The sequence below is a fragment of the Onychostoma macrolepis genome, chromosome 14 (assembly GCF_012432095.1).
Source record: "Onychostoma macrolepis isolate SWU-2019 chromosome 14, ASM1243209v1, whole genome shotgun sequence".
In the NCBI taxonomy this organism is placed as follows: Eukaryota; Metazoa; Chordata; class Actinopteri; order Cypriniformes; family Cyprinidae; genus Onychostoma; species Onychostoma macrolepis.
Genome location: NC_081168.1, coordinates 31510236 through 31538109, shown reverse-complemented (window position 1 = coordinate 31538109; position 27874 = coordinate 31510236). Strand labels below are relative to the sequence as shown.

General features: G+C 38.2%; 1 protein-coding gene across 2 annotated transcripts; it reads right to left on the bottom strand.

Annotated features, from left to right (window-relative positions):
* Window positions 1–4920: 4920 nt before the first annotated feature.
* Window positions 4921–26414, bottom strand: msnb (moesin b). Of its 2 annotated transcripts, XM_058797226.1 has the most exons (12): window positions 26319–26414; window positions 26128–26223; window positions 20873–21147; window positions 20686–20769; window positions 20466–20612; window positions 20253–20349; window positions 19995–20158; window positions 10371–10501; window positions 9893–10053; window positions 9358–9450; window positions 9039–9269; window positions 4921–5085 (listed from the first exon to the last, which is right to left on the bottom strand). In XM_058797226.1, the coding sequence occupies exons 1-12, from the start codon at window positions 26412–26414 to the stop codon at window positions 4921–4923; spliced, it is 1740 nt and encodes a 579-aa protein (XP_058653209.1). The 2 variants fall into 2 exon arrangements, with proteins under 2 accessions (XP_058653209.1, XP_058653210.1); XM_058797227.1 differs by lacking the exons at window positions 20873–21147; window positions 26128–26223 and having other exon boundaries at window positions 26319–26377.
* Window positions 26415–27874: the final 1460 nt, after the last annotated feature.

Here is a 27874-nt window from a genome sequence, read left to right as displayed (position 1 = left end):
TTAAAGTCTAACGCAACCTCTGCTCTGTACTGACCCCAGCATTGTGTGACCTGCGTGCGGACATACAAGCGACCAACAATTCTGTTAAAGAGCTAAGAGCGGAGCTTGAGGCACTAGCTAACATTGCGAAGCAGACACGTGACCGGGTCAATTCCGTTCAAGCAGCTGCATGTGAGGATAGGAGGACAGTCACGGACTTAAGAAATCAGCTGGAGCAACTCACTGAGATGACGGATATTGACGATAGGAGCAGGAGAAATAATGTGGGGTGTGGTTGCTGGAGGGGGCGGAAGGCTCCGATGCAGCTGGCTTCCTCAGAGATAATCTTTCCAAGTGGATCCCTTCCCTGAAATGCCATGACATTGAGATTGACCGGGCCCATCGCGTGTATGACAGAAGGAAAAACTCCGATCGGTCGTGTACTCTCATCTTCCGTGTGCTGAGGTGGCATGACAGATCGGCGATCCTGAAGGGTGCTCGGCAGGCATATCCGGTGAGATGTGCACTGGGCAATGTCACGCTGTTGTTTTTTCCCGACTTTAGTCCAGCCACAACTACTAAGAGAAAGAGCTTTAATCCAGCCTTGAAGAAGATGACAGCTTGGTCTCCAGCCCTTTCTCACCTATCCAGCGGTAATTAAACTACGGCACAAAGGTGAGCAGATGATGTTCGACTCTCCTCAGAAAGCGGAGGATTTTATCAGCTCACTGTCACAGAAGAAGACCTATGCTGCAGCTCTACAAAGCAATGGGAAAACAGCGGCCACCATCTCCATCTCTTTGGCCCAGCAAGAAGAACTTAATGACCGGGATGGAGGCGATTCCAGCTGCCCAGGAGAGGATAATAACAAGGTGGACATGGACACTTGTTGAATTTTTTTTTTTTTCTCTCTCTCTCTCTCTCTCTCTCCTCCTGGGATATTGTTCATATTTATCCAGCACAACTGTCTCTTTACTGGTAACATTAACAACCTTTTTTTTTTTTTTTTTTGGAGGGGTCTAATGGAGAGTAAGTTTAATTGCAATAATTTTTGACTATGTGGGCCTTTTGGGGACATGTCTTGCATTGAAGTGGACCGGTCATGTATCATCACCATTTTTTGTTGCTCAATCAGACCTACGTTCTCGGTAATGTGCGGTCTGAGTTGCTTCTTGTTTATAGTTGTTTGTTGTTCCTGTTTCTGTGTTGCTTTTATTTTTTACAACAGACATTCATACCTTTATTTATTTTACCTTATTTCTAAAAGGATTTTTCATCTAGGTGGTTTTGGTATCTAATGCACACCAGCGTTTACATGTTACTTACAGAATGGGAGTGCTTTTGCTTTTCTTCATTTACTGAATACAATTTTGGAATTATGAATATTCAATGCATACCCTAAATATTTTATCATTGAATGTGAATGGCCTAAATTCTGCTGTGAAACATACTTGTGTATTAGAATATTCACACCGTAAATCGAATTCATGTGCACTGATACAAGAGACACATTTAAAACAATCTGACGTGGCACGTTTCCAGAATACATATCATAAATCGGCAGCCTTCTCCTGCGCTCTTAATAAAAGTAAGGGGGTGCTTATCCTTGTTAACAGGAAGTTACATTTAACAATTGAACATACCGGAAGTGATGAGGAGGGTAGATATGTTTTTTATCCGTTGTAAAATACATAATAATAGGTTAGCATTACGGTCCGAATGAGACAGACAGTGCATTCTTTACAAATATTTCCAAAACATTACTTGAGCAGACTGATTGCCCATTAGTGGTCGGTGGTGATTTTAATGCTGTCGTAAATCCTGCTTGGGATAAATCTCAATCTGATACAACAGTCAATCCATCTTCTAAATTACTGAATAAATTTATCACTGAGCTCAACTTAATCGATCTTTGGAGAATTCAGAATACTAAAGCTAAGGACTTCACTTTTTATTCTAATAGACATAAGACTTTCTCTAGGATAGACTACATATTTCTCAGCCCATCTTTAATTTCGTCTAATTCCTCCATCTCTATATTACCAATTTTATTATCTGATCATTCTGCTGTGTTGTGCAGTGTTCCTCTTTCCGTTGTTAAAGCCAAGTCCCCTAGATCGCGCTTTAACATATCATTGTCCTATCGTCATTAATCTATGGACACATGTGAACCTGGTTTAATCCTCCTAACTAAAAATTGATTGCTTTGCTAACCCAAGTTTGTGTCTTCTTAATGATGATTCTGGTCTCTGTATAAGCTTAATACAAAAGAGAATGTTGTTTGCTGGTTTTACGGCTGCGAAGAAGACAATACATGTGTGGAAAAACATATTGGATCCATAGCCTCCTGAAAATAGTGACTTGTGAGCGTACAACAGCGCAAATTAATTGGGCCAAGCCCTCTACTATTGATGCTTGGCAGGGTTTTTTCTTTAACATACTTGATTATATAAAGGAATGACTTGTTTTGTTTTTTCTTTTTTCCCTGCCTCTGTCTCTTTCTTTTGACTGGACTTGTCACATGTCTGTGTGTTGAGTTTCTGTTTTAACCTAGTTTTTGCCTGTGTCTTGTTAAGTTCATCGTTACCACCTGTTGTTTCATTAATTATCCCATTAGTTCCTGTGTTCTTAAGTCCTGAGTTCTCCCCAGTTCATTTGCCAGTTATTGTTTGTATTTCATCTGTTTCTTCTGTGGATTATTATTAAAAGACGATTATTTGGAAAACTCCCATGTTGTGTGCGCTTATAGCATAGCACCCGCAACAGGACTCTTTAAAGTATGATTATGATTATATGCCTGTTGTTTTTTGTTATTTTGAATGGATGTTGTGATGTTGTTGTGATGATTGTGTAAAAAAACAATAAAAAGAAAAAGAACATTAAATACAATTCATTGGCTGTTTAAACAAAAGGAAAGATTAATTGATGTGAGCATGATTGATTGGCTTTTTAGTCGCATTAGGATAAAGAAAAATACAATTTTTTTTTAATTATTGAGGAAACTGATTAGATTTTAAAAGATTTTCACACTTTTAGAAAAAAATCACATATGACATTAGCAGTGATGGGAATAACGGCGTTATAAATAAACGGCGTTACTAACGGCGTTATTTTTTTCAGTAACGAGTAATGAAACTAATTACTGTTTCACCCGTTACAATGCCGTTACCGTTACTGACAATAAAATGTGGCGTTACTATATTATATTATTAGAATGAAATTTTTCAGTTGATCTGAATGGATGCAGTGTAGCTGCATTTGACGTACCATAAACTCTGGTGTGAAGGCGCACGACTCGCCGTCGCTTTCTCTCACATACACGCACGCAAAGAAAGATACAGAGCAAGAGAGTATTTCATAACATGCAGAAGTGACGCGCTACATGTAAACGATATTCTTTGTTATATTTTCCTGTCAAAATAACGGAGTTCCTTTGGAATTCTTCAGCTTTTAAGAACTGCCGGTTTCTCTGGTAGTGGGCGGAGCTAATGCGCAAACGACAATCTCATTGGCTGGCGCTCACCTATTATCGTCCCTGTTTTGATTTCAGCAAATCAATTCGAGCGAACGCAGACAACGTGATTAATATTCATGAACCCAGCAGCTCATTAATCCTTAGCGTTTTATATTGATGACAAATATGCATTCATACTTGGTTATTCTAATTACTAAAGTTCTATCATCATATAATATTAAATTATCATAATATTATATTATAATGCTTGACTGATTGATACTAAGTGTCAGTAGATAAATAGTGTAGATTAATGTACAATGTTTTATAATAATAATTTATTCTTTTTAGTGTCCATTTCATTAATTTAACATATTTAATATTGGGGGCATCCAAAGTTATTTGACATTTTAACATTTTTTAAAAAGTAACGCAATAGTTACTTTCCCTGGTAATTAGTTACTTTTATAATGATGTAACTCAGATACTAACTCAGTTACTATTTGTGAGAAGTAACTAGAAACTATAACTAATTACTTTTTTAAAGTAACGTGCCCAACACTGGACATTAGTACTTTGTAATTGTAAGTACAAAAATGAATTTCCCCCCTGTAAATGTAATTAAGTAAAAGTATGTGATTAGTTTTAACAGAGCACAAGTAAAGTACAGATTCCCCAAAGTAATACTTCAGCACAGTAGTGCTATTACTTTCAGTCATTCTAGTAGTGCTAATGCTATTACTCTAATACTTCACACATGTCAAATTACTGCTGTTTCTCATTCAAGGATCTTCGGTGGGTATGTGTGTTTCTCTTTTCATCACAGAATTTATCAAATTGTGAGCTATACAGTGTTTTGAGGACAAGCTTTAAAAACACTACACCCACATGGCAGACCGATCTCACAGGACTCCCCATATGCACAAAAAGCATGTACCATGAGGCCAGCTGAGCTGAACAAATGAAGCATTACAGGATTGCTTTCAGTTTGATGAAACCAATAGTGCACGAGCATGTGCACATGTACAGTGATTTGGATGTTTGCTGCCAGTTACATGAAAATAATTATATCCAAACAGTAAAACAAACTGTGAGCATCAGTGACAGGAAGATATCAAACGCTGATTTAATTTCCTTAACAAAACACCAGGATCATGTGGTTGAAATTTGTCACTTTATTTTATAAACTGCTATGAGCACATTGAAGATTACATATCAGGGGTATGAGTACATGATGCTTTTGTTTGTTTCTTTATAATTAATTATCATGTGAACTCAATACAGTCTAATTTCTTAAAGTCAAACAATCAAGAGGTTCACAACATTTATCCTTGTTTTAACCTCATGTTAGGCTTTTTAATTCACCTCAAAAGACTAAGATCACTTCAGTACACTTGACACTGATTTGGACACAAACTCTGGTTCAAAATGCTCAGTAATGGATTATTAGTGTAACTAACAGATAGACATTCTGTCCAACTGAGAATTCACATGGACTCAAATTCATCAATGCGCTGTTTGGTGTTTCCTTGTCGGATTTGCCGTAAGGTCTTGTATTTGTCCCTCCCTAACCTAACGTTCTCAGCGTGGATCAGATCATTAGCAGTTTTCTTGCTTTCATCACGAGTATCTGCCAGCTCAGAGCTCAGAGCCTGCAAAGACATAAACAAATCATATGTCTCATTTCAGTGGGACTGATATCATTATTTGCTCTTAGGAATTTATATTTGTATCTTGTATACTGAAGGAGTAAATGCAATTCATTTTCGTTACCCAGATAGGGCTACAAAAATATGTAATGAGGTTATGCTGCAAATATTTGGCAGATTGTTTTTTCTGCTCTCGCAAAACAATAAACACTGCACTCCTGCAGTTAACACAGTTCAACAATATTCAAATATATATTAAATTATTTTACTGTTTCTCTTATTTTTCTTTTCCTAAAGTGAGTTTTTTAAAACTTTTTTCCTCTTTTCTTCACTTGTAATCTCTATGAATTATCCTTTCCTGTACTAACAGGCCACAAGAAATGAACAAAAGCATTTTGAATGATCCATCAATGTTTTTATAATTAAGTAATTTGACAGAAGGGAGAATTTTTAGTTAATAAAACCTCTCATGTAATATGTAAGTTTTATCCACTGGAATGTATTGGTTTATAATGTAAATACAAATTGATACATTTTGCAGAGGCCATGGATTTTATGAAGGCAGTGGGTAACACTTTAGAATACAATACTGTTCCATCATTAATGAATAACTACACAAGAACACATGAGTAATGCAATATTAGCACTCTAGTAACTACTAGTAACTAACAAGCAACTCTGATTAATGAATTATTAAGTAATAGTGCTTAGTCGAATGTGGTAGTTTACTATTAGCTAATCAGTAACTATTATTTTTTTCATACCTCCCCAAGAACTACTAAGAACTACTGTATACAGGTTGATAATTAATATGAATAATACGTAATGTATAATTCATTCTAAAGTAAAGGTCATGGTAACCCACTAGTAATTACTCAAGTATTACCAAATTCTTCAGAAGGAATTACTAATTATTTGGATCAGTATTCTAAAGTGAAGATCGTGATAACTGCCTAGTAATTACTGAAGTCATTGTAAGCTTTTGAGGTCTTTGTAAGGTCCTGGTTAGTAATTAATTTAGCTAGATTTGGCAACACTTAAATCATTACTAGTGGGTTACCGTGATCTTCACTTTAGAATACTGATCCAAGTAATTAGTAGTTTCTTCAGAAGGATATAGTAACACTTGAGTCATTACTATCCAAAACCTTAAATATATCTCAAATGCTCACAATGACATCAGTCAATATTAGGAAGTTATGATGATTTTCATTTTAGAATACTGATCCAACTAATTAGTATTTATTTAGAAGGATTTTGTAATACTTGAGTCATTACTAGTGGGTTACCATGATCTTCATTTTAGAATTAATTATTCATTATGCATAATTCACATTAATTATGAACCTGTATAAAGTAGTTCTTAGGAGTTCTCAGGATATATGAAAAAAATAGTAGTTATTGGTTAGCTAATAGTGAACTACCAGTTTCAACTTAGCGTTAATCAGAGTTTCTTGTTAGTTAATAGTAGTTACTACAATGTTAATAGTGCATTAGCCATTTGTTCCTGTGTAGTTATTCATTAACGACGGAACAGTATTCTGTTACCAGGCAGTGTATTGTGAACCAAATATTCAGAGATGTCAATCATTTCTTTAGTTTTATTTTTGGCCTGTTTGACAAATGGAATTGTCAAATGGCTTGAGCAGGATTTGAACTTGTGCTGCCACATACACACCAGGGCGTATTACAGAAGTTTATTATCTTAGGTCTTAACTTAAGATATGATGTGTTAAATTAGGATTTTTTGCAAATTTGTATTACAGAAGCAAATCATAACTTGATTTGGGATTCTTATCCTATCTTACAAAATCGTATCTTATTTCTAGTTAGGAAATCTTAAATTGCACCATCAAGTTCGACAATCCACTCTCAGGTCTGTTACCATGCAACCAACACTTGGCAGCTGCTGATGAGGTAAACAAAATAATAGAGGATACTTCACTGTTGGAAAATCGCCTTTTGCAAAAAAAAAAAAATTAACCTAAGGCATTAAGGCTCGTTCACACCAAGGATGATAACTATAAAGGTAACGATATTAGTGTCCACACCAGCGGACGATATCGTCTGTTTATTCTAAGAACATGCTCATCTGCCGCTTTAAATTCTCCAGCTCGTTATAGCAGGATGGATTATGGTTGGGCGTCAGTGTTTGTATCGTTCATCAGCTGGAAAAAATCGTTCTGAAAGTGATTCCAACTATATCGTTTCTCTGTGCCTTTATCGTTATTGCTGTGGTGTGGTCTCTGCTATTCTTTAATTTTGAGAACGATTTTTATCTTTATCGTTATCGTTATAGTTATCGCGCTGAATGTGAATGGGCCGTTAGTCACTTGCACTGTCTATAACCGGTAATGCTCCGTGATGCTCTTGTTGGTCTCTGTAATGCTGGTTGCAATAACTGTGCTAACTGTAATATGTTGTGCGGCAGGCTGTACTTATAAGTGTTTTGTCAAATCAAAATGTAACACATCTTCAGGGTCCTCCAAGAGCCTTTCTACCATTAAACATCTTCATTCTTCATTTTCAATTATTAATAAATGTAATACCATTGTTGGACAGCGCAATTGTAAGCGGTTTTTCCTTTAGTTTTCAGATAATTTTGAAGTTAGGACAGCTGTGGGGTTGTCCTAAAGTTAAGCCAGTTTTTAGGATTTTTTTGTCAATTTAGGAGGTTTCTGTAATACCCCCTTCCTATCTGTAGTTAAGATAGGATAACGCACTTAGGAAATGCTGTTCTGTAATAGCTTTTGTCCTAAATGTGGTCCTAACTGAAATTACCATGGTTACCAAACAGATAAGATGAGATTTTAAAGTTAGGATCTTTCTGTAATACGCCCCCAGGTGTCAGTGTGCTGGATCACATGCTCTAGCCACTAGTGTCAGGGTTCTGTCACATCAGTCTAGTTTATTCATGGTTTTGTGACAGAGCCCTGACACTCCCATCATGTCCTGTTTGTCATGTGAGCATGCGGCTTTGAGTGTGCTCTCTCGTCTGCATGCCTTGTTTCATGTAGGAGCATGGTGTTCGGTTCCCGGCACTCATGTCTTGTTCAAGTTTCTGTTTCGTGTCAGGGTTCGGACACTCGCACTCCATGTTCTGTTTTGTTGTGGGAGCGGGCGGTCTCGAGTTTGCTCGGGTCGTGCACTCTTCTGTCCATGTTTATTGTGTTGTTTTGTGTAGCGCACGGTTCGTGTTCGGCCGCATGCTTTACTGTTGTCTTGTGGTGTTGCACACAGCTTGTGTTTTCCATTGGCTGCGTGCTTTCATGTTGTCATGTCTTGTGTGAACATGCGGCTTATGAGTATTCTCATTAGCTGCGTGTTCGTGTCTTGTTTTGCACATGGCTGGTGATTTGTTTTGCTGGCCATGTGCTTGTGTTTTTGTTTTATATGTGCCATGTGCTCTCATGTCAATTGTCTTGACCCCACCCATCTTGTTACCTAATTATTGGTTAATTTGCCCCACCTGTGTTCCCTTGATTCTGTCCTCATTTGCTCCCTATTTATTCTCCTTGTGTTTGCAGTCCTGTGCCAGTTTGTCATTGTATGTTCCCCAGTTGTATCCCTACCCAGCCTTGCCCTGTCCTGCCTGCCAGCTTGTTTTCCCCCTCGGGAGAGTTTTTGTTGTTTGTTTTATTTTATTTTATTAATAAAAGTCCATCTCTCCTGCAAGATTGAGTCCTTGCCTCATCCCTCTACCCAACCCTGACAACTAGTACCCTGTTCCTGGAGCTCCCTGACACTGCACATTCTGAATGTCTCCTTGGTCTAACACATCGTTTTTAGAGCTTGAAAAGTCTACTTATGAACTGACGAGTTGAATCAGCTGTATTTGATTAGGAAGACATACAAAATATGCAGTGATAAGAGGCTCTTGGAAAAGGTTTTAGAAACTAGGCTATGGCAACGACAACACTTTTTTTATAAACATGATAACTGTGTCTTATATTCACCTGTAGGCGCTTCTGCAGACGTTCATTCTTTTCCGTTTCTGTTATGCGCTGCTCTTCACTGCGGTCTTGATATGTTCCAGTGGATGTGAGCTCAGCGCTGGCCTCGGCACTGCTCTCATCATTTTCATCATGGTCATTCTCCGTCTGGGACATTGCCTGGATGTGGACCCCAATTAGCTTACTCTTCAACTCCTCTTTTGTCTTCTCCAGGTCTACCTCAACCATAATCGCCTGCCAAGATATTCATACTGAGACTGCTAATGTCTTTGTCTGAGGCTAACCGTATGAAACAGATGCAACAGTACATTTACACTCTCACCCTTCTCTGCCATTTCCTGGCTTCATCCTCTTTCTTCTTTTTGGCATCTTCCAAAAGATTGATCTTGGATGTCAGCTCGGCCAACTCTGTTGCCTTTAGATATAAATGTTAATTCCATGTAAATAAAACAGAGTGTTTCAGGCAGAGGATGAAAAGAGGTACTACAGCAGTGTACAATATGTTTTTAGAACTTTAAATAACGTGAATATATCTAGATGACTCCTAAATAAAACAATTAACTTGTGAATGGGCACATTAAGACTGAAAGTGGACATCATCCACCCCCACTGTATGGAAAAGAGCACAGTACATACTTCATAATTTCTCCTTTAGAGAGAAGAAAAATAGTAATATGTGTTTGGAATGTCATTATAGTGAGTAATGACAGAATTTTGTCATTCTGAATGATAATATATTTGTTTCTCAAGAAGAAAGAAATGCACACGTTTGGAATGATGTGATGGTGAGTAAATGAACTAACCATGTAAGATCATAATGTATCTCTAAAAGGTTTTGAGTACTTATGTCTTAATACCAGATTTTCCTGGTTCTTCATCTGGTTCTCAGATTGCTGCAGTAAGGCTGACTTGACTTCTTCTGCAATCCTGCGGTCTTTCTCCAGTCGCTCAGCTTCTTCCTGTGCAAATTTCCTCTCCCGCTCCAGCTCCAACGCCCGCTTGGTCTGCTCTTCAAGTTCTGGACGACACAACTATAATGTTACACAAATAAACTTTTTCTGAAAAGTAAAATATGATAGAAATATTTAAGGTGTCTGTTTGTTTGAGCATCCAGCTTTTCACAGCAACAATGTCTCAACCGATAGCTTCAGCGTGTCGCAGGACTATGTGACTAATTGCAGACAGGTGGTGTATTTAGGAAACCTATTCAAGAACAGCCACTATTTTTCCAATTCTATTTGGTAACGTTAGTTGAGAGGAAATTACACACTTTGCCGAACCCATAAACTATTAATGTGACATGTGTACTAATAGGTAGACATTTGTAGTTCCAACCCTCTTGAGCTTTTTTGGTCTGCTCTTCAATTTGTCGAAGCCTTTCCATGAGCTCCATCGTCTCCCTTGCAATCTTCTCAGTTTCTTTCTCTGCATTTTCTCTTCTTTTTTTCTCATTTTCCAGAAGTGCTCTAAAATTAAAATGCATTAAAAACATTGTCACCACTAGAAGAACATTATGCTCTGTTTCAAAATCTAATGAGCTGTCTTTTTTTTTTAACGTCAAATACAAATATTACTTTCAAGAAGATTTTGAATGAAAATGTCTCCGTTACATATGTACTCCTGATTTCTTGAGTAGGAAATGAGACACTGCATCAGTAACTGACACTATAGAAACAACCTAAACATCTGAAGTCTGTTCATGATCATACCTATTCACAGGCTGATGACACTAGCACCACCCCACCACGTCCCAAGAATCACCTTAGATTTCCATAAAGGAAGTCATAGCAGTAACGAAAGAGTATGGCCAAATTATACAGCATCTCGTTTCCTATTCAGGGAACCAGGATAAGATATGTAAATGAGACATTCCCTTTCATAGGTTCACTCAATGTTTTGTAGGAGGCAGGTAGCTTGGTCAACCAATCTACCATTTAGACCCATATGAAAAGATGTTATCATCTGACAGTGTAAGATTACACCTCTTTTTATCTTCCTGCAGTGTCTGGTTGTGGCTTGCATCAAGTTCAAGACACTGATGCTTGCATTCAGAACAGCCACAGACTCCGCACCCTCCTACTTCTCACTATTACGAGTCTACATCCCTTCCAGAAGCCTGGGGTCAGTAAGTGTGCGAACATCACAGGTATCATCACAGAGAGGCACAAAATCACTTTCCAACATTTTAGTTCACTGTTCCTTGCTGGTGGGATGATCTTCCCACCCTCATCAGGAATGCCGAATTGCTGACAATATTTAAGAGACGGCTGAAAACTCATCTCTTCCGTGAGCACATAACCTGTTCTAGCTTGTACTATTCTTAATAGTGTCTGAAACTTTGTATTATGAGCACTTCTTGTGTTTATTTGCCCCTTGCTATGAATCACTTGTTGTATTCCTCATTTGTTAGTCACTTTGGATAAAAGTGTCTGCTTAATAAATAAATGCAAATGAATTTATTTATTAAAAGTAAGAAATTACATAAGTAACCAAAGTTCTATTAATAACATCAACAGGCTACCACATAGGACAGACCTGCTAGAGAGCTAGCAGTCAGGAAATGGTATATCAAATTAAATAGGCTACTCCACCTGTGTGTAACCATCCTCTGTAAATAGAGGTGCAATACCACCAGCACATTCTCTTATTTTGTCAATTGGCACCACCTAGTCAGTGAGTGATCATGTTGGCTGACATCCAGTATTTTAGGGACTCAGACCTCCCCCTATTTGTAGGACAGAAGTAGCCATAGAGGAAGCCACATTCAGGCAATAAAAAAATGTAAGCGAGGAAGTCCAGTCTGCGGCAGCATAGACCTCCTCTAAGGGCACACCTTTGAATAATGCCCAGGATGCAACCATCCCTCTGGTGGAATGTGCTATCACTCTCATAGGAGGAGTGACACCTGCACTGCTACCCGATCTGATACGCCATCTCACTCGCCTTGACCACACAGAGAACCAGCCTGTTTTGACATCATCTGGCCCAGTGCTGATGCTTTATAGCAGACCAGGGGCTAGTTGCATAAACTGTTTAGACTAGTCTTAAAAAGTTAGTCATCTATTTTTATTTTCTTCAAGACTGATCATAACTTTTTTAATTCAGTTATGAAAAGGTAGATTGGTCTTATTTGTATTGGAAAAGTAAGACTGATCTTGGCAACTGCATGTTGGTCAAACTAGTTCTTAAGACACAGTCTTAACTTGGTGGCTCAGTTTCAGTGATGGGAATAACGGCGTTATAAATGAACGGCGTTACTAACGGCGTTATTTTTTCAGTAACGAGTAATCAAACGAATTACTGTTTCCCCCGTTACAATGCCGTTACCGTTACTGACAATAAAATGTGGCGTTACTATATTATATTATTAGAATTTAATTTTTCAGTTCATCTGAATGGATGCGCAGTGTAGCTGTATTTGATGTACCGTAAACTCTGGTGTGAAGCACACCTCGCCGTCGCTTTCTCTCACAGTCACGCACGCAAAGAAAGATACAGAACAAGAGAGTCTTTCATAACATGCAGAATTGACACGCTACATGTAAATGATATTCTTTGTTATATTTTCCTGTCAAAATAACAGAGTTGCTTTGGAATTCTTCAGCTTTTAAGAACTACTGGTTTCTCCGGTAGTAGGCGGAACTAATGCGCAAACAACAATCTCATTGGCTGGCGCTCACCTATTATCGTCCCTGTTTTGATTTCAGCAAATCAATTCGAGCGACATGAACAACATGATTAATATTCATGAACCCAGCAGCTCATTAATCCTTAGTGCGTTTTATATTGATGACAAATATGCATTCATACTTGGTTATTCTAATTACTAAAGTTCTATCATCATATAATATTAAATTATCATAATATTATATTATAATGATTGACTGACTGACACTAAGTGTTAGTAGATAAATAGTGTAGATTAATGTACAATGTTTTATAATAATAATTTATTCTTTTTAGTGTCCATTTCATTAATTTAACATATTTAATATTGGGGGCATCCAAAGTTATTTGACATATGAACATTTTTTTAAAAGTAGCGCAATAGTTACTTTCCTTGGTAATTAGTTACTTTTATAATGATGTAACTCAGTTACTAACTCAGTTACTATTTGTGAGAAGTAACTAGTAACTATAACTAATTACTTTTTTAAAGTAATGTGCCCAACACTGCTCAGTTTATGCAACTAGCCCCAGTAGCTGATCTGGGGTGCATTTCCCAAAAGCAACTATGATCGCAAGTTCCATCATTACCAATGGAGTTCAATGGAACTTGTGACGATAGTTGACTAACGATGCTATTGGGAAATGCACCCCTGTTTTCCTTAAAGACTGAGCACAGGCTATATACCTCCTCAGAGCCCTGATTGGGCAGTTTAAGTGCAACTGGGATTCTTCCTCTATGGTGAAGCATGAAAGGTTTCCAGGAACATAGGTCTTGACACATATGTGTAGTGAGTAGGATGTTATGTAGTCCAGCAGGTTGCAGTAATGGTTTGTATAAAGTTAAGTGCTTTTGCTAAGTGAGGCAGTCGTAGTAATTTGTGTATGATGGCTGTTCCACATGGAATAAAGATGCCAGCACCAGCAATTATTTGCCTTTTCTTTTTATTGTTGTTCTGCTGAATATTACATTGTACCAGGAGTAGGGTAACAAGAAGACCATGGACACAATCAAACCACTGGGATTGTTGAAGTTGTGTGGAAATGTTGACACAAATTGGAGGACTTTCAAACAGCAGTTTGAGTTGTATGTTGCAGCTACTGAACAAGCAGATGCTGAAATATTGAAATGCTACTTACCATTGCGGGAGCAGATGCCATGGAGGTCTACAACACCTTTAATTTTGAGGAAGAGGCAGACAAGAAGAAACCAGAAAAAGGTATTGGAAAAAAATATATAATGCTCATTGTTTGTCAAAGAAGAATGAGACTTATGAATGATATGTTTTTAGAACATGAATGCAGCATGAAGGAGAGGCTTTTGATTGCATTCTTACAGACCTCAAGATAAAGATAAAAACTTGCAGTTTTAATGAACTGAGAGACTTCATGGTTCATGATCATGGCATATGTGATAAGAGACTAAGATAATGATTGTTATGGAATCTGAAATCACCTTGGATTATACTGTCAAATTGTCCCAATCCAGCAAATAATCGAGACAGTAAGTGATGCAGTTTGATGTCGCTAATTCTTCAGTGATGTCAACACAGTATTAGGTGCCGTTTCATTCAGAGACAAGAAACAAGGTAATTTAAGAAGAGGTATATGGAAGATGGATCCCCTTGAGCAAACGCAACCAGATCTGGCATCCACAGCTGGTGTGGCCAATCTTGAACTATGAGCAGGACTCTGGCTTGTGACTCTTGAATCTTGACCAGTACTTCTAAAAGGATGAAATGAATAATAAAGGCCCAGAGGCCAATTATATGCTATGGCATCTACCCCAGTGTTTCCTTTGGGCCCACTGAGTACCAAAGGGAACACAGAGTAGTCCTGGGAGGCAAAAAAACTCCATCTGTGACCCCCTGAACTGGGTCCAGGTGACTTACTTGCTCTGGATGCAGCCACCATTCTTCTGGTCTGGGTCCTCCCCTTGACAGAAGATCGGCTAACACATTGTCTACCCCTGGAAGATGTAAGATTCTGTGCACGTGCCCATATGAGGAGATCTCGGGCCTTGCCATGGAGAGATAGAGAGTGTGTTCTCCCTTGATGGTTTATGTAAGACACCTCTGTGGAACTCTCTCTGAGCACACTGGTTTATATGAACTTCTGCCCAATAGGGCTCCTAACCTTGAAATAGGCAATTTTATCACATGGCCCCACAACGAATCTTGGCTGCATCCATCACTATTCTTTCCCGTGACAAATCCTGATCTCAAAGGGCCTCCTGCTGGAGACCTGGCTTTTAGAACCAACACTTCATGGCTGAGATACAGGGATCCATTCGCAAAATTCTCTGACTGCCTTCATGTGCATTCACTTTGCTACTTCTGAACCACTGTCGCATGTGAAGCACACCTAGTGGCACTACCCGAGAGGCTGCTGCCATCAAACCAAAAGGCCTCCGTCCACACTACTCCAATAAATGCTATATCTTCTCCACAGCATCAGACTCCTCTGGGGTGTAGACATGCTCTCATAGTCTTTGAGTCCAGAACCAAGCCCAAATACGATACCATTCTGCATGGGGTGAGACAGCTCTTCTCCTCATTCAACATCAGAACTAATCTGTATTGCTCTTTCTCTGTATTGCTCCTCATCTGCTTTTTGGTTGGGGCACATATCAGTCAATTGTCCAAGAAAATAAGTGCTGCATCCATGCACTTTGTACAACTACAAGTAGCTAGAGACAGCCAAAGGGAAGTTGGGACCACTATCAAGAGGGACCTGCATTCCATGTTTTCTTTCAAGACTGTTGGGAAAATATGGTAACATATTCTGAACTGAAGCCTGTACCTGAACCTATGGTGTTGATAACCCAAGGGCACTGGGTACACTGGCCCCAGTGAGCAAGATGCTGAGGTATAAAGTGTGACTTTGGAGGTTGACAAGTGTCAGTGCCAAGACCAGCATCCTGGCATATGTAATTATGCCTGCTTTGTCAGCCGCTGCTGGTGAAAAGAGCGGTGGATTCTTGACTCAGGTTTGCTAAGGACCAAGGTATGATGTGAACTTCCCCAGCAGTGGCTAGATTAGGCTGAATGGCCCGTCCCATTCACCCTGTTTGCCGCACTGCACAAGTTACTTCCCTTGCCTTGGATGACTGTTCCATGGCAGTCTCTAATGGAGGCAGTGTCAAGTGCACTAAAAGAAGTAACAATATAAAAAATGTGTTGGCTTTCTTTGTGCTGACCTAGCCAAGGTTTTATTAAAATAGTGTAATACTTCTTTGACGGCAGCCAAGATTGGAAATTTTGTTGTGACAGAGTGAAATGGCACAAACATGAAGAAGAGCTGTTGCCAATGACATGACCATTACAATTGTGAAGTATGGATGCACTGTGGAAATTGACATCTGGACCAAAAACTATCGGAAGACACAATACTTTACATGGAAATGACTTCAGGCCCATTCACAAGAAAAATAATAATAACATTAACTATAAAGATAAAGTCCATAAGATCATTCTACATTTAAGATAATATTGAGAGTCCACACCATATGGTATAACTATAATTTTATAATGATAATTACTACAATGATAATGATATAACGATAATGACGATAATGAGGAAGGAACAACTGGGATCACTGGGATCACATTGAGAACATTTTTTCCAGCTGATGAACAATAGAATACTGACAGCTAATCAATCCATATGAATTTAAAGGGTTCACTCATTAAATGGATGAGAAAACAGAAAAGTACATCGCCAAGATTGGATGGACTCAAAACGTAGCATGCTGAAGACATCTGCTGGTTAAGGCCATGTAAATGCAAGAAGACCAGCAAAAACTGAAACTGGTACTGACTCACATGGAAGTGTGAACAAAATTAGTTTTTAAAAAAATCTACAATGTCTTTCACAAGCATTCTCATTCGCTGTGATGGATAAAACTCCCAAAGATGGCCAGCTTCCTTGACACCTACTTCAAATATTCTGGTTTACAAGTCAAATTTGGTAAGTTTCTAAAGTAATCAGTGGAAACAAGATGGAATTCTAATTTTGAAATGCTAGATTCTGTGTTTCAACAGTATGATGACATTGCAACAATCCCGTTGGATACAGTATGACAAAGAAGTATGCATCAACAAGAATACTCTTTAAACTGTAGTGACTTTTTCAAGCCATTCAAAGATGCAACCAGCATAACTTGGAGTCAGAAAATATGACCTTAACTGCATCTTGCCACGTGTGTATTCCTGTTTAGTTCCGTTTTGTCCTTATTTGGTTTAGTTCCTGTTCTCATTAGTTAATCATCGTTCATTCAGACATTCATACAACATATGTTGTATTAATCATCTTGTTTGCTCCTTTGGTTTGTCTGTCTTTATAAGCCTTCAGTTTCTAGAGTTTCTTGGTCCTGTTTTAAATTGTTTGAAGAGGTTGTGTTTGCTCGTTCTGTGTTGATTTATTAAAAGACTGTTCATTTGAATACCTGACTCCTTCGTGCTCTATTGAGCTTTTAGCCCCAACAACCCGTGACACATCTTTAATTCTGCCATGGTCTATAAGAATAAGAAACCACTGTGAATCAGCCAATTTCTCACTGAAATTGCATTGTGACTTGTGTGCAATGTCTGGATAAACTACTGCTGCTAAACAGTTTGACATAAAGTAGAATTTGCATGCTCTACAAAATAGCAACATTCCTCAATCCAAAACTGTGTCAGTTAAAGATGATTGGTGATAAAAGACAATCTGTGATCCATGCTGTCAAAGTGCTAGTTCATGAGCTGGGGTTTGATGAGGAAAACACAGAAAAAAACCTAACTGCCACCTGCAAAAAATAAATAAATAATTCATTTCATATCATTCATAACTACTTTTTTTTTTTCAAGAATTTGCCATGTATTTGTATCCCAGCAGGAAAGAGTTTTCAGTATTTGCAGTTGCATATGGAAGAGATGCATTAATCTGAATCCCTCATCAGTGAATGGCATGAACACATTAGGTAGGTCTGCATATTTATGTATTTATTGATTGATTGATCGATTGATTTATAAATATTGAAGATAGGCTTGTTTTGTTATTAGGGGATATGAATAGTTATTGTTAATGCTTGGATAGGCATTGCTAAAAGCAAAAATACCATAACAGAGGAGCACTGACAGAAGTTAGAGGTACTGAAAAATTTAATGACATCTAAACTGAGATCTCAATTTTAATCCAAGACCGATGTTTTTGTCTTTCCCGATGGGTTTGAGGCATGTCAGTGCAGCAGTTGTTTGGCTATACTGGCAAGTGCTTCTTGCCTAGACCCTTCATCAGAGACAGTCACTTCTAGGTACTCTGCACAGTCTTGAGTGCTTGCCTGCTTACTCTAATATCTGTATTAATGACACTGATGTTATTGATCATCACTTTTTAACTGCACCATTTCATAGGCTTGGGAAGTTGTGCCATCAAGTTACTGATGGCAATCTATGCCTGCAAGACCTGGAAAAAAACAGTGCTGATTGCCAACAAGTTGGACGTGTTCCACCAGTGCTGTCTCAAATGCATTATCTGCATCTCTGCCGTATCTCAAATGAAGAGATCCTGCGAGTGTAAAAACCACAGACTTTCCATCATTGTGTCTTAGCATCGCCTCCAACTGGCAGGTCACATTCTGCGGCAATCAGGTCAATGCCTAGCAAAGAACACAATGGCATGGGTGAAGAAAGCCAAATAAGACCTGGTGAAGTATGTTCAAAGAGGACTTAAAGCAAGCCGGGGTTAACTGGAAAAAGGCCAAAGCTCATGCAGCCAATTACAACCAGTGGAATATGCTTGTGCCCTGTGGCAAAGACGGATCTAAAGAAGATGATGATACTATATGTAATATATACAATGAATATGTGGCTGTATTGCAGCAGCATCAAATTTGAAAAGTCACTTGAAATGACAGCACCCTAAAATAAAATAAAAAACTAATTAAATTAAATTGAATTAAAATTAAATTAAATTAAATTAAATTAAATTAAATTAAATTAAATTAAATTAAATTAAATTAAATCAAGTTAAAGCATGTTACATTGGCAAAGAGGCAGAATAAAGTTGATTCTCTTGTAACATCTTTTGTTACCTAAGATACAGTATGTACTTATTGGCCATTGTTGAACAAAAATAATTCTTAGACATTGGTACAGGGCCTTTGCAAGGGTGCTAATGTAATGTAAAAGAGAACACTCAAAAGAAGAACTGATGAAAATTTTAGTACTTAACATCTATGCACCACTGCTGATATCTAACCAAAAAAAGAAAAAAATTGTGCATTAGTTACAAAACAGACATGTCAGTCCACATACTATACCTATAATCACATTGCAGAACTATTAGAGTAAGTCCATACAGAAGACATACTCACGACATTGTGGCTACTGTAACTACCTGCATCTAACTGAAGAGTAGACAATCCAACTTTCTCTGAATCATTCATCAATGGCAAAGTGCTCAGCCCAAAGTGCTCAGACTAAAATGTGCTCAAATATTCAATTAATTGACAAACCAGCAACTCAAAACACCCTGCATTTGTAAGTGGAATCAGGGCCTTCCCAAGCTGACTCGGGGCCCGGTGTGAGGTAGGGAGCAGGGCCCCCTCGGTCCGTTTGCAATCGCGTTCTGGAATGGCCCTGAGTGGAATTCACTTTATGACTGTTTGAGTCAGATGGCATCTCTTTAGGAGAAGCTTCCTGTGATCATGCCTGCCTTGTAACTCCTACCATTCAAAGAAGTAGAACTCAAGTCTCAAATCTGCGATAGTGCTTGGAAATTTTGCAAGCCATCATAGCTGACTTAGAGAAAAGTTTTACAGATGTTTCAATAATATTCAATAAAAAACCTTTTAAATTACTACCAAATTACAGGATCTTATGAATAATTATTTATTTATTTGCAGTGCAGTAATACAATCAACATTTCTCTCCACTCAGTCATTTTGTAATAATTTGATTCAATTCTTGGACTACATTTCTGTGAAGAAAAATTGCAGTGCCACTTTAGAATTTTGCCAAAACTAGGTATTTTATAAGGCAGCCTAATGTTACTGCCTATCTTAAGAAAACAGCCTTGACATTAGGAGCATTCCCACAATGCCTTAAAAGGCTGTCCAGCTAGGCAACTCACTAAGTTTTAGAACAGAGCTATTGTGTTAATGATTTACTTTCATAAAACAAACACAATTATTGAGTCTGCATAAAAGACAGTATCCTGGATAAAGTGATTTTACCTTAGGTATAAAAAAAATAGCATTGGAGATTCTATGTCTGTGCTGTGTGATATATCTGTTATTAGTGTTTTCACCTCTCTTGTTGTCTCTTGTTCTTCTCCTCTTTGGCCTGCGCTTTCATCTGCTGCACCTCAATGGTGTCTGGCTTGCGGCGTCGCATGTAAAGATCATGGTTTCCCATGCACAGAGCCAGGATACGCTTGTTAATGCGCAGACGAGGTGCATAGAACACAAAGTCCTGTGAATGAGCAAAGGACATGTAGTGCAGAAGGTGAAAGACAGTGAGTGAATGAATGAATGAATTGAGGGTTAAATTTATGATTTTTAACTACCGGTGACTTTTTGTCTATTGGCTTAATGACAAATTTCTTGTCATTGAAAGAAATATTCCGTATCTCACTCCAAGGGAATCCGATCTTAGGTGTCAGCCTGTTGAAAAACAGGAATACTAACATGGCGCAGTCCATTGCAAAGAATTTACAACCAATTGAATTAGTTATATTTGCTGCATTAAAGTTACAAATAAAAAATAGATGAAGATGTACTTGTCTGAACGTTCATATATGTTGAGTCCCAAAGCATCAACACCCAACCACAACTCCGACCCTTTTTTGTTTTTGATGCTGAAATAGTTCACTCCATACATCTCCAGATCCTGGGAAATCTTCAAGTATTCTATCATAGCGTCCTCTCTGTGGAGATAAAGCTTTACTGACCATGTACTCAAACAGCTAGTTTTAGGTTCAGAAGTTGTGAAGTTTCTACCTGAGCATGCCTTTGTGTTGCTCATGCCACACCTGGATTCGTTCTTCCCACTGCTCTTTAGTCAGTTTGTGTTGTTCTAGAACTCTAGAAGAAGGTATTTATATGAAAAACAGCAACTTTCAAAACACAATACTATAATGCAAGCTTTGTTGGTGTTAAAAGAGTAGAATAGAGAATAGAGAAGCACCTTTGTGGCAGCAGTTTGTCTCTGCACAAATATCCAGGCACGTGATATTCGTTGTTGTAGTCACCGTATTTCATCTGCACAGCATATGAGGCCAGGAGAACGGCCGTCTCAGGTGGACAGTAGATATCATCGTTCAAGATCCCCTCTTTCACCTGGAGGAAGAAAAGACGCTGCGTAGCTTCCTGGATCAGCTCTTCAGCCACGTCCTCAGGGTAGAACTTTGCTCGGAATTTAATCAGCAGTGGGTTTTCCTTTCTGACATCCTGAGCAGTCACCTAACATATAAACACAAATGCATTTGTGAGATGTGTTTCATTATATTATTTTAAAGCAATCAAGTGCTGCAAAGAAAAACAGTATTCACAGAAATACAAAATCTATTACACATTAAGTTTGTTTCTTGTTCTTGCTTTCCTTTTTAAACTTAAATGAGTGAAATTTTGCTAGAGTGAGATTTTGATGAAAGGCTAAATCAATTACTCAGTTGCCCCTAATTAAGCTTTTAAGGATCCAACAGTTAATTTGAACTCAATACGGTAGATTCCCCAAATACTTAAGCTTGATTTACTACATGCACTTTTATTAACACTCACTATTAACATTTCCCACCATCTACACTGGTTATCTTGCTACCTAATATTACATTTTAGGTTATTTCAGATTAGGTCAGTCAGATTTCCTACCAGCTAATCTGTGTTGCAAAAAGGTGTAGTATATAAACGATACAATATAAAGTCCTAATTGTTGGTGATTTTAATATCCATGTCGATAATGAAAGGGATGCATTAGGATCAGCATTTAAAGACATTCTGAACTCTATTGGGGTTAGACAACACATATCAGGACCTACTCATTTTCCAAATCATACTCTAGATTTAATAATGTCACATGGAATTTTTGGGGCATGCTGCATCTGTATAAGCTGCTGGGTGGTCACAGACAACATGTTTTTCAAACTCCCCAGCATTCAATCCGAAAATATGTCCAGTGTTAATGACATTGAAATTCTGCAGCAGAGCAATGATATCTCAGATCATTATCTAGTCTTGTGTGTACTTCATTCAGCTAAATCTGTAAAGTCAATTCCTTGTTATATGCAGTATGGTAGAACCATCACTTCTACCACAAAAGACTGCTTTGCAAATAATCATCCTGACTTATCTAAATTCCCTAGCATATCCAATAGCTCAGAAAATCTTAATGATGTAACAGAAACTATGGGCTCTCTCTTTCTAGCATTTTAGATATGGTTGCTGTCACGAATCTGGTCTGCACTCCCGTTCATTCACCACTAGAGGTCACCCGCTCACCACATGGACTATCACACACACCTGATCACACAGCATCACTAATCACACACACTATTTCAACCCTGGACATTCTCTCCCTCGTTGCTGAGTATTGTACGCATTATTGCTGCCCTACAGAGCCCTATTAGTTTTCCTAGCCTTGCCTTGCCTTGCCTTGCCTAGCCTTTGTCGGACTGTGTTTTCCCCTGCCTGGACTATCGCTGACATTGTTGGATTACCTCTCCTGTCTCGCCCCTCTGGATACTGTTCGCTGATCATCGACCCACGCTTGTCTCCGTTTACTCTTTGTCTTGTCCCTGCCATACCTGTTTGCCATTGTTTGACCCTGCCTGTTATGACCACGTCTCTGCCTAATAAAAGCCTGCACATGGATCCGCACGCCTCTCGTCTCGTCAGCCCCGTAACAGTTGCTCCTTTAAGAAAGATTAAGGAAAAGAGTCTGACACTGTGATATCCTTGCGCCCTAAAGAAAGAAGCATGGAAAATGGAGCGCAGCTGGTAGAAAACAAAATTAGAGGTATTTTCAATTGCATGGTGGGAAAGTACCTTCTCCTACAGAAAAGCATCAAAAACTGCAAGATCTAATTATTTTCGTCTCGTTTAGTCTCTTTTAGTTCTGACAAACACAACCCCAGGTATTTATTCAATACAGTGGCTAACTTACCGGAAAAAAATAAAGCATCAACAGGCGTTGACATTTCCCAACAGTGTAGCAGTAATGACTTTATGAACTACTTTACTTCCAAGATCGATACTACTAGAGATAAAATTGTAACCATGCAGCCATCAGCTACCATATTGCATCAGACAGTGCACTATAGATCCCCTGAGGAACAGTTCCGCTCATTCTCTACTATAGGATAATTGTATTTATATTGTATAAACATGTTAATCATCTAAACCAACAACATGTATATCAGACCCTATTCTATCTAAGCTACTTAAAGAGGTGCTTCCAGAAGTCATAGATCCTCTTCTGACTATTATAAACTCATCATTGTCATTAGGATATTCCCCAAAACCTTCAAACTGGCTGTTATTAAGCCTGTTTTTAAATGAATGAAGAGTGAATGAAGGGGTATAATACTGATCACAAGTGCAGTATGGAGTACCTCAAGGCTCAGTACGAGTGCTATTGCTTTTCACGCTTTACATGTTACCCTTGGGAGATATCATCAGGAAACATGTTGTTAGCTTTCACTGTTATGCTGATGATACTCAGCTCTATATATTTTTTTTTCACATCCTGATGAAACATAGTTGATATAAAAAACTGGATGACTAGTAATTTCTTACAGCTAAATTCTGAAAAACAAAACAAAAAAAAACCCAGAAGTGTTAATTATCGGGCCAAAAACCTTTACATGTAATGACCTAGAACACTGTCTAACACTCGATGGCTGCTCTGTTAATTCTTCATCATCAGTTAGGAGCCTAGGTGTGCTATTTCATAGCAATCTTTCCTTCGTTTCAAGCATTTGTAAAACCGCATTTTTCCATCTCAAAAATATTCATTTCGTCTCGAATCGCGCTCACGTAAAGCTCTCGAGAAACAGTATCTCTTCCGCAGCTCTTCCACTTTCAGATCGTTTTTTTTTAGTAAGCGCAAGAGACTGTACGACATTCACATTACATGATTTGGCTGATTTTTACGTAAAGAGAGTGACAGCGCACCGCATTAAAATAAATGATCATTCATGTTTTCATAACAGCTGGCCAAATTCAAAAACAAAACTAAAATGACAACATCTTTGAGAGCAAGGGGCTACGCAGCTTGCGTATTCTGCGTATAGGGAGGATTGGCTCTGTCTATACTAATATTAGTCTGTTTCTTTCTTATTCCAAGGTCACTGTAGCCACCAGATCCAGTCTGTTTCCAGATCAGATGGTCACTGCAGTCACCCGGATCCAATCCATATCCAGCCCAGATAGTGGATCAGGACGTAGAGATGACCTCAGCCCTGAATGTCAGCAGAGATCAGGACAACTAGATGGCCATCGACACAAGACCACAGGAACCAGATGAGTCCTCTGCACAATCTGTCTTTGCTGCAGCATGGAATTAATCTGCTGGTTGTCTGGCCAGAGGAGAACTGCCCCCCCCGCCCCCTGACTGAGCCTGGTTTCTCCCAACGTTTTTTTCTCTATTTCTGTCACCTATGGAGTTTTGATTCCTTGCCGCTATCGTCTCTGGCTTGCTTAGTTGGGGACACTTAATTTCCAGTGATATCATCAACTTGATTGCACAGATACTATTTGAACTAAACTGATCTAGATGAAGACATCACTGAATCAATGATGAACTGATTTTAATTGAAACAGTGTTTACTGTTGTCCTTTGTATTATTACACACTATTTTTCCTATTTAATATTGTAAAGCTGCGTTGACACAATCTGTATTGTTAAAAGCGCTACATAAATAATGGTGACTTGACTTGACAATACACAACAGATATGTGCTCGCGCCAAAAGATTTTGAGACTCATGCTGACTGTTATGGTACAGCCCAATTGCTGGCTTTCTCTTTGGGAATTTTCCTCTTGTTGAAGAACAGAGCAAGAAAAATAGTTCACCCCCTTGTTCAAAGAGTTGCTTATTAGCATGCATATTACTAGAATATTAGCCATTTATTAGTAGTAATGAAGTACATGTTAATGCCTTATTCTACATGACCTTATTCTACATCCCTAATCCTACCCAATACCTACACTTAACAACCACCTTACTGACTATTAATAAGCAGCAAATTAGGAATTTATTGAGGGAAAAGTCGTAGTTAACTGTAAATATGTTTTCCCTATTCAATGACCACGAGCAAGTAAACGCTTGTCAATTATGCCCTTCCAGACTCTGTCTACGAAGCAAAGCGAAGTAGCAGAGTTTGGTACAGTATAACCAGGCTAGCTGCCACGTGCCTTTGCACACAAAGTCAAGAGCGTTTGCTATGGCTCACTCACAGCATTCTAACATGGTCACTTCCCCAGTTTGCATCACTAAAGGGATGTTTATGTACTGTGAGTGTTCAATCGGGCTGCAAACGCTCTGTCCAGGAACTGGCTACATATTCACTTGTTTGTAGTTTTAGGGAGCTGGCAGGAGTTTGGTAAGGTGAAAATAGATCTGCTTTGGAAGAAGCAACCCACTGCTCATTGTGGTTTGCCAGATGGAAATATCCCTCATACAGCTCGTTGATTTGTCACCTGTATGCCTTTTTATCCAATTTCCAGAATTGTTCAGCGCAGACACAGGGTGCCTCTGGTAGCTCCACGGTGGCTGTCCAGACTATGGTTTCCAAAGTATCGCACATACACATACTATTAGCTTACTCCCATGTTAAAAAATAAGGTCTTTAAGACAACCGAATTTAAAACCAGAAAACAGGTGCCCATATATTGAAATGAAGGTTAAATATTTCAAAAGGGTTACCAGGTGTTATGTTTAGGGTTAAGGATTGGTTATGAGAATATATAAATGAAATGGAAAAAACAAACAAAAAAAAACAGTATAAGTCATTCCTGGAAATGAATAATGTAAATACTGAATTTAATGTTAAATGCTATGATTTTTTTTTTTTTTTTTAATGTGTTGATATTGCAGGATCATGCTACTCAGTAAAACACTGGGCAGAAAAAGTGTCTTTTTATGAGAAAAGCTCTGATAGGAGGATTTAAATTTTTGACATCTGGCAACCACAAGCATGAAAGCTTGCGGAGGTCTATCATTTTTGTTCTTATTTTTGTTGAAGAAAATGCCTTTTATTACATACACCTCTGTCAAAATGACTGCTGTTGCTTTGTGATTGTCTCAGTCATACAGCAAGTGGTGGTGGGTGAATATTAATATAAGTTAAAATTTCAGTTGTTTCTTTTTTTCGTTCTTTTTTTTTTTTGTCTTAAAATCTCTTTTAAAAAAAGGCCAAGCGTGCAAATATGATGAAGATTAACCCGCTTATTGAGTTTCAGCCATGTAGAGAAGCCCTTGCTGTCCTGATACTGCAGTCCAAAGTACCAGATCTCTCGGAGTCCAATCGTTTTCACAACCTTCAAGAGGACAAATGCAGTGATCTCATTGATTGTTCAATGTTTATTGTGTTGCATTTAATGACTTTTGTCTAAATTCCATACAAAATACATACTTGGTCAAAAAGTTGTTTACCAGTTGTACTGGGCTGAATGGCAAACTCCAGCTCAGCATCCATTGTAGTGACCCGTACGTTTATCTGAAAATACATGATGTGCAATAACACATGGCTTTGTTAAAACTATTGTAAAAGCACCTGCAGGTAGGGTCAGCTGCATTTTGAACAACTGAAGTATGGCACCATCATATCTGGACAAGTAACCCCCAAATCAAAGATAACTTCAGAAGAAATGGAGGCCTTTGAGATGAAAGATTCATGGGTGTGACACATTCATAAACCTGAAATAAGCTAAACAAAACACTAGTAATCAGATGAGGTACATCAACATTTAGATAGAGTCACATCTCAAAACCTGGGCTTAGAACAAAGTTTTCTCAGGGTTAAGCCCAAAAATGTAATATATTAGGATTATGATTATAACTTTATTTGGCTTAAAATAAATTGACAAGTATTCACAATAACATCCAAATTAACTAAAAGGTTTGCACTAGGCATACGTCATAAACTGTGAACCACCACATTCCATTCAACTCAACTCAAAACAATAAAAAAAGCTTTTATAATCATGTTTTAAACAAGAGTATTTGAAAAAAAGATAAAGTATTAGAGAGCGGGAGAGAGTACAACTATTTCCCCTTACTGCTTTAACATATAGCCTATCATATGTATATCATTATTCTCTAGTACAAAAGTTCAAGATTTTTGAAAATAGAAAAAAAAATATCCATATTAATGAATCTGCAATAATAAATATATAATCAGTACTCACAGACATTTGACTTTATTTTTATAGTTCCTCACTGTTGTCTTCTCGTAATGGTCCGCTCTCGTCAGAGTCATATGAAAGGACTTGCGATATTCTCCAGGATTACCCTAGTTAATGTGCTCCATTGTGTCTCTAATCCAATGGCAGCCCTGGAATCTCTCTTCAGATTTAAGCCTTGTGTGGGAATTTGACCTCAGATAGAAATCAAAAGGAAAGGAACAGAAATAACATTTACAGTATGCAATTATTTATGAGGATTTTTTGTTGAGGTTCAATGCAAGTAATGGCAGACATGTAGTCAGCTGTCTGTAGCATTCTGTGTGCAAGCATACCTAGTGAAAAATAAATGTACTAAAATGTGTTTGAAATACATTTATTTCATGCTAAGTATACCACAAATACATTTACATAGTTATGTACTTAATACCATGCAACTGTTCTTTTAGTACACTAAAGTCTGCTAAATAGGAACTGTTTGTTTGTTTGTTTGTTTATTTTCTTCTCAACGCCATTCCAGCATCTATGGCTATATTCATGGCGAGAACCAGTTAATCCATACATAAGTCTGTCTACACCAGTTCTTCAATTCACCTAACCTGCATGTCTTTGGGCTGTGGGAGGAAACCCACACTGACGCAGGGAGAACATGCAAACGTCTTGCTGTGAGACAACAGTGCTAACCACCGAGCCACTGTGCCACCTCTGCTAAATTGGAACAACTGGTTTTGTGCTTAATGCACTTTAATTGTGAGTAAGTAGTGCTGAGGTCCAGCTAAAGATATAC

Coding starts and splice junctions, on each gene's coding strand:
- msnb (XM_058797226.1), bottom strand. CDS start 26,414: ATGTATTTTCAGATAAACGTACGGGTCACTACAATGGATGCTGAGCTG. Junction 20,770..20,872: donor GACAAACTGCTGCCACAAAG/GTGCTTCTCTAT, acceptor ACCTTCTTCTAG/AGTTCTAGAACAACACAAAC. Junction 10,502..19,994: donor AACAAGAGACAACAAGAGAG/GTGAAAACACTA, acceptor TTTTAATTTTAG/AGCACTTCTGGAAAATGAGA.